Genomic DNA, 7,822 nt, shown 5'->3' with positions numbered 1-7,822 from the left:
GGAATATCCTAATTGACTGATTTACTGCTAATAGTTTAATTCCTATAAGCTTGGGACATCTGGATCAAAGTAAGTTAGAGGAGAAGTTGGGGATACCAATGGCATAGGAAGGGCATGTTAAGTGTGCTGCTCCATCTGCAACACTACAGCAAGTGTGCTATGCTGGAATCCAGGGAAAGTTTTCCTTGTCCTAATGTAGGCATCTCTTGCCTAGTGATGCTTCTCTATTCTGACAGGGACCACTTTTCTTAGACTAAACTTTGTAGGTAAAAAAAGCTTTCTTTCTGTTTTAGTATTTGAAAGATGGAATTCTTTGAGTTCATCTATGCTTCTACCTCCTGTTCACTGGACCCAAATTTTGAAACCATCTATTTCTACTCTCTACTTTTATGTTTCACTGATCCTTTCCAATTTTGTTTCCCATGACACTTCCTCATCTCTATAACCTAGCCATTGAGAGCACTCATTGATCCTCCAAATGTCTTGCCCCTGTGACTTCGCTTTGCTGCCCATTTGCCCTCAGGGTCCCAGAGTGGGATGTTTGTTATTGAAATTCTATCTGCTGTCCATGACACAGAAGCTCATCCAAAGGATGCTATTTTTTTTAATAAAGTTTTTTTTCACAAGAGGGAATTAATCTCTGACTTATCTGAATTCCTCTTTTCTTTATTAGGACCCTCACCTCACTGAATTGTTGTATTATAGGTATTGTAGACATGACCAGATCCAAAGATCCTCAAGGGCAACAGCTGGCTTGGGTTGTCTCATTAGTCCTCATAATGCTTAACAGTGCTATGAACATACAGGCACCCAGACTTTTAATAATCAGGTCCTGAAATGAAAACCTTTTTTTTAACTGAAAGTTCAAAACATTTAACGGAAAGCTTTACCTAACTTCCCCTCTTTTGCTTCTTCAAAAGACTGCCTGCAAAGCACATGTTCTTCACTACTACATCTCCAACGCCCCTCAAATAGCACCAACTCCAAGTCCCCTTTACTTGCAGATCACTTTCCTCCAGATAGTAATAAAGATGTTTAGCTAGAACACAGCAAATAGCAGTTCCTTTGGAAAACTATGAATTCAAAGTTGGTAAGCAGAAGATGAATGTCAAAGGGAATTAATCTTTCTTCCAGAAGCAGGGAGGGTGGAAAGCAGATAAGGTAGAAATGAAAAGAGTATCACCTAAGAGCTTATAGGTGTGTACCAAAGAGAACAGAGTGGTGTTTACCTTGAAGGGAAGTACAGCTAACACAAATAAAGAGAGTCTTAAATTCAAATATTTAAGAATTCAATGAAACTGAGAGAGTTTTACTGTTGGGGGTAAACATTTGAATAATATGACAATCCAAAATGTCAGTGTTATTCTGGACTGTTTAGGAAAAAAAATTATTCAAAATCAAAGAAAAGAGGGAGAGAGAAATACTGAAATTTGGGGAAAACATAATTTTAGTGTCTCATTTTGCCATTATCTTCTAAAGCTGTTAGTGCTGTGGAGTTCTCATTTAGTAATACAGACTAGTCTCTATATTTTCAGGGATTTTCAACCAAAACCAAGGTAGTCTCTGCACTTTTGCCAAGTTACAGATCAATTAATGGGTTATTTTTATAGTGAAAGTTTTAAAACTCTAAAAGATAGACATGAGTAAGAAGAGGTTTTCTCATCTTTAAAATTTTCTTCTCAGAGAGCAGAACATTATAAGTAGATCTTACTGGCGCCAATTTCTTGGCTCTCTCATGATGAGATTTCTGTACTTGAGCTATTTCAAAGAGCAGAGTTGGAGGCCTACTCTATCTTAGGAGGAGTGATTAAGAGAGGTTTGCCCACAGTAAATCTCTACAGACATATGTTGGTCTTTGCTTCTCTTTTGAGGTGACCTGCTTTCCTTTCCTACTGGGATGAGAAGCAGTGATTAAATTCATTTATGACTTATTTTAGCATAGGGCATCAAAATTGGGCTTTTCCCTCTAAAGGAATCATGACAAAATAGAAAGAATATATAAATTCACACGACAGGACATGATGTAGTCTGTGATGCCTCTCATACTTTTAACTAAAGTTATAACTTACATAAATTGTCTTTGGGAAGAAAATGGCCAAGGTTTTTACTGTACCATGCTTCCTCAAGACAGTTTATAAAGTCATTCTGTTCAAGAGGAAAAAACAACCCCAAGTGATATGTAAATGCTCAATCCTTGCTTCACAGGTTTGCCCTGGAGTTCTTCCTCCAATCCCTCAATTAAATGTGGTCTCCTTACATGAAGGTGATTACACCAACTGAGCATCAGCAGGATTTGAACTTTCGAGTTGTTTTTCCAATAGAAGTGGCGCAAGGGAAAATCATTACTTGTGTCTGGGAAAAACCTTGAGAGAATTATTGCACTAGAGATACCCACATCCACGTGGAAGGATAGGCTAGAATCTTTTTTGAAGTTTTTTTCTTCTGAAGCGTGGAATACTTTTAAGATCACTGGAGATAGTTTTGCAATGAGTGTGAATATATCTTCCTGTGTGAGGTTTAAACAGTAAAATGTGCTGCCACTGAAGCTTTTTTGTGTAGAATCAAAAGGTAAATGTGAAAGGCAGAGCTGGGGGAGGGGTTACATACATTTCAGGTTGGATTTACCCAAAAGAAAATATTTTGATGCTGCTAATATATGTTCTATTTAGTAGAAGAGAGATTATTTCTTGATTTGCTTCCTAGTGTTCATTTGGGTAACAAATACTTGAAAACTGAAGTGCATGTATCATGTATTAATTCTGACAATGACCCACATAGTTGATTAAACAATACATTTGTGGAAGAATAAATTGGTGGATACTTTACAGTAAATACTCACGGACATTTAAAATGAGATTTAAATTACAATAAGCAGTGAGCCATTTAGAGATGCAAGAAGACATTTCCAGGTAAGAAAACTGCAGAAGCATTGAAGTATTGAGATTGACCTATGAGAGAACTCCAAAGGAGGCCAGTGAGGTTGGAATGAAGGCTGCAGCAGAGTGGCATAATACGTGAGAGGGTGTGGAAGTTAGATTCAGCTTTTGGTATGAAGGGAAGCCATTAGCGCTTATTAAGGGGAAAACACTCTGGATGGTGGTGAAATATGGATTAAAGGAAGGTAAATGAAGGTGGAGTGGGGACTACAGGATAGGTGTTAAGCAGGCTGAGCAGATAACCAGGGCTGGGATGTAGTGATGGGACTGGATAAAGTGACTGAGTTCAGGAGTTGTTGAGGGAAAGAGGGTGGGGTGAAAAAAGAAGCTAGGTGGACAAACAGCTCTAAGAGGGAGAACCTCACTTCTCCTACATGAAGTTTTATTTGCATTCTGGCTATAAAGATACTAATCTTGTGAAAAAAAATACTGTTTTCCAAAGTCACCAAGGACTTGGCTCACCATTGGCTTCTGATCTCTTTAGATATTTCTATCATCAGGAAGGTGCTTTTTGTCACCCCTTCACTTTCTTTCTGGACAAGTTTCATGGCTACCAGGGGTGGAGGGTAGGAGAAGTTCTGCTGATGGCTAAATTTGCTCTGGGGAAAAGCTGAGATATTGCACAGTACCTGAGCAGCCTCCAAGTTCAAAGGAGAGGAACCAGGAGGCTTAGAGTTTGTTGTGCTAAGGGCCAGGAGTTTTACACACTTATCTTTCTTTCATTTCATCCTCTTGATAACTTTGTGAAGTACTCTTTTAAATCTGTTTTATGAAAGAAAAGCAAAAGCTCAGAGAGGTTCTTTATTCTGTTCTAAGTCATGGAATTTATAAGTGGTGGAGGGGAGACTGGAAGTAGAGTCTGATTCTCTGCACTACCCCCGCCCCCACACTGTTGGTGAATAGGAGTTAGTCAGTTTCCCCGTGTTTTCCTTATTACTACACAGGTTCCATCAAAGAACACACCGTGGGGGAGGGCACCATTTCTCTTTCCCTTATTTACTGTTTGTCTCTTCTACCCCACAGAGTCCTAGTAAGGTGCTCAGCAAACATGCCTGTTTTGAGCAACACCCGCTTCTTGCTGCCACGCTACAGGGTTGGGTGAGAGGCAAGCCGGGGCTGGAGAGGTGGATTGTGCTGCTTCCACCGATCCTAGGTGACTAGGTGTCGGTTAGGGACTCTTCATCCTGTACATTGCCCCGAAGGCTTTTTCCATTTCCCAGGTCCCGCTCTCCATCTTTCACCCCTCTCCCCTTAGCTGCAGCTCAGCCCCGGTGGGGAGCGTTCCCTGCCGCGGAGCCGACAGCATTTGGGGGCACAGGGTCTTGTTCTCCGCTCTAGCCCATCTGAGCGCAGAACCTCGTTCCCGGGTGCCGGGAGCCCGGCGGGCATTGACGTCAAGCGGTGGCGGAGCGCTGCCGACAGACGGTTGACCTGGGTCCTCCTCCACACCCCCTTCCTTTTTCGCCCCCTCCCTTTTCCCTGCACCCGGGCTCTGGTTAGCTATAAAAGGCGGGAGCGCGGGGTACCCCAGCAGCGAAGAGTTTCAGCACCATGGAGAGCCCCCGTCTGCGGCTGCTGTCCCTCTTGGGCGCCGCCCTGCTGCTGATGCTACCTCTGCTGGGGGTCCGTGCTCAGGAGGACGCCGATCTGCAGCCCCGAGCCCTGGACATCTACTCCGCGGTGGAGGATGCCTCCCACGAGAAGGAGCTGGTCAGTATTCCCCTCGCCCCCGATCCCCTTGGGCTGCCGCGCTGTCCCTTCCTTTGCACGCATTTCTCCTCCTCGAACCTCTTAGTTCCATTCCCAGAGTCAGGGCACCGAGATCTGGGCGCAAAGCGCGGACATCCTCTGCCATTCGAACATCGTCTCGAGCTCACAGGCTGTAGGCAATCTGTCGAGCGAACCCCTCCTTGTCTCTTAGACCTGGGTCAGTACCTAAGACAGCGCCCACTCAGCTTCTGTCCCAGAACATCATTTGTCCCCAGAGTCCCAACCCACAGAGTACGCGTGGGTCCAGGGTTCCTTGTAACTAGGGCTGAAAGTGAGCACCTGGGCTGGGCTCACAGCCAGGGCGGCAACTTCGGGCTCTGGGGCGATGTGTTGCAGATTGAAGCGCTGCAGGAAGTCTTGAAGAAGCTCAAGAGTAAACGTATTCCAATCTATGAGAAGAAGTACGGACAAGTCCCTATGGTAAGGCTCTGGGGTCACCCCTCCCAGTGGTTTTCCAAGAGAAAACACAGCGCCTTGAATCTTAATCACAACCTCATGGATGTGGCTGGGTAACACAGGTAATGGGTGTGCATTATTCTGTGAGGTCCCCTTTGCTTTCACCACCAACCCTTGTCCCTGGGTCTTTAAGGGCAAAGGTAGGCTATTATAGAGAAGTGAACAGCATCAGCAGGAACCAGTCCTATAATCTGTGTGGGAAGGAGTATTTCCTGAAATGAATTCTTCACCTAGAGAAGAATTCCCTGACTTGGAAGAGCCCTTGAGTTTACTCAGTTTCTGCTCCCCTAATTTCTTCCTGTCTTCCAGAACACAACCAGTTTTTCTTTTAAAATTTAAGTTCTGGGGTCAAACACTCAAGCTGATCATCTTCCCTGGATAGCTCAGGGTAACCCCACCCCTTCTATATTCCTTCTTGGGAGAAGGAAGTGGGAAAAAAGAACAAAGTTCGTGAGAAAGTACAGGTTATTGTTTATTTCTCAGAAAAGAAAATGATCTGATCGGTTTCTTCCTTTGAATAAACAAGAAAAGCGTTCAGGAGATGTGATCCCTTTGAAAGATGGAAGAAAGTAGGAAGGGAACATTTATATTTCTTTAAAGAAATTTCTCCTTACTGAAGTTCTAAGGATAAGTTTCCCTGTGTTTCAGGCTTGACTATACTTAGAACTCTCATGATGGTGATGGGGTTCACTGGGTCCTCTCTAGAGGCAGAAATTGCATTCGTTGGCTGGGAGACTTGCTGGTTGGGTCCCACATGCACTTGCCTGTTGGGACCCCAATGACCACATCTGTGTTGTTTGCAGTGTGATGCTGGAGAGCAGTGTGCAGTTCGAAAAGGAGCGAGGATCGGGAAACTGTGTGACTGTCCCCGAGGAACCTCCTGCAATTCTTTCCTCTTGAAGTGCTTATGAAGGAGTGCCCATCCTTCTCCATGTGTCTCCTTGCCCCCTACTGTCCCCAAGAAGTCATGCCTTCATCCCTGGAGTTCAGCTTTAGCAAAAATAAAGCTTGTATTCCCCTCTGAGGGTGAAGGGGCTCTTTTCCTGCTGTTCCAAAATAAAATAACACATTTGATGTTACTGTGTGAAGGATAATGCCTTGTATGATGTTGACATTTGTGCAAAGTATTCTTCTCTCATTTTACTTGTCTGACAAACTCTTGTGTACCTTTGTGTAAAAAAGAGGGACTTTGCTTTGAAAATTGTATTTTTGTAAGTGGCATGACAGAATGAAAATTAGATCTAGTTAATCTTGGTAGAGGACCTCACAAGCTGAAAAATAAATCACTCTAAGCAACATGAAATGAAGCATGTACAAATTATACATAATAAAGTGTTTTTAATAATTGTGCACAGTGCATTATTGTTTCTTCTATGTAAATAATTTAAGCAGGAATGATGAGATTAATCATGCTGTTGTTTTCGAAGTGAAATATTTTAAAAATAGCAGTCTATTGGGAGAAAGGCACCTTAACTCCAAGGAGTTTTGATCATTAATTAGGAGTTTGCCACACCAGTTTTCGTATACTCTATTTTTCTTGACTGCTGTGGTTTGAGCTATGTGTGTGTGTGTGTGTGTGTGTGTGTGTGTGTGAGAGAGAGAGAGAGAGAGAGAGAGAGAGAGAGAGAGAGAGAGAGATGCACAGGGGGACGGAGATGTGAGGGGATAGACTACAAGATGGAGATGGTTGAACTTGAGGCGACACTATTTTGTTTATTCAAATCTTCAGCTATATTCCTTAATTTTAGCACTAAGGCCTGTCACTATAAATAACAACTCTGCTTCAAAGGAAACAAGGAATGGTTTATTCTGAACCAAACATGAGTGTCCATGGTCTGGGAAAATGGATTCAAGTTGCCTTGAATGAGATGCTCTGAAGTAGAAGAGGTTATTTGAACTTTTATAGCCATAAAACAAAAAAAGTCACAAATCAACATCAGTGGGGGCATCAGGTAGGTGGGCTACAGTAAAGTGGTGAGATATTTTCTACAAGTTTCAGATATTATCTTACAGAATTCTTAGCTTTAGTGTTGGTGGAGGTTAGAGATCTTCTAAGCCTAACAATACATTCTGGGAGGTTACCTAATAATCATAATAATATTAGGTCAGATACAAAGGTTAAAAGTAAGGCCTTTTAAAAAAATTGTTTGTTCTATTTAGTTATACATGACAGCAGAATGCATTTTGATTCATTGTACACAAATGGGGTACAACTTTTCATTTCTATGGTTGTACACGATGTAGAGTCACACCATTCATGTAAGCATACATGTACATAGGGTAATGATGTTTGTCTCATTCTACCATCTTTCCTTCCCCCCCACCCCTCCGCTCCCCTCATTTCCTTCTATACAATCCAATGTGTCTCCATTCTTCCCTTACCCCTCCCCCTCCCATTATGTATCAGCATCCACTTATTAGAGAAAATGTTTGGTTAAAAGGCTATTTTTCTAAAGGACTTAAGGTAGTCCAAGATAATTTTGACTTTAGACATGGAACATTTCATCTCTCCACAATCATATGGTTCTACTCAGCTGAGGTCAAAAGATTGCAGGAATTTTAAAATAAATGTGACTTCTCTGGAGAATTCTAGCAGTTTAGGCCAATAAAATATCAATTGTTTCATATTTTAGCCATATTAAAAGCAATTTGAAAAATCA

At 42.3% G+C, this 7,822-nt stretch overlaps 1 protein-coding gene across 1 annotated transcript; it reads left to right on the top strand.

Moving 5' to 3' along the window:
• Positions 1-4,459: 4,459 nt before the first annotated feature.
• Cartpt (CART prepropeptide) lies at positions 4,460-6,512 on the top strand. The gene is made up of 3 exons (XM_047556824.1): positions 4,460-4,646; positions 5,043-5,126; positions 5,966-6,512. The coding sequence occupies exons 1-3, from the start codon at positions 4,488-4,490 to the stop codon at positions 6,071-6,073; spliced, it is 351 nt and encodes a 116-aa protein (XP_047412780.1). The 5' UTR covers positions 4,460-4,487; the 3' UTR covers positions 6,074-6,512.
• The last annotated feature ends 1,310 nt before the right edge of the window (positions 6,513-7,822 follow it).

Source organism: Sciurus carolinensis, chromosome 6, assembly GCF_902686445.1.
Source record: "Sciurus carolinensis chromosome 6, mSciCar1.2, whole genome shotgun sequence".
Lineage (NCBI taxonomy): Eukaryota > Metazoa > Chordata > Mammalia > Rodentia > Sciuridae > Sciurus > Sciurus carolinensis.
Note: the sequence above shows the minus strand (reverse complement) of the source record. Positions and strands in the feature narration are given on the sequence as shown.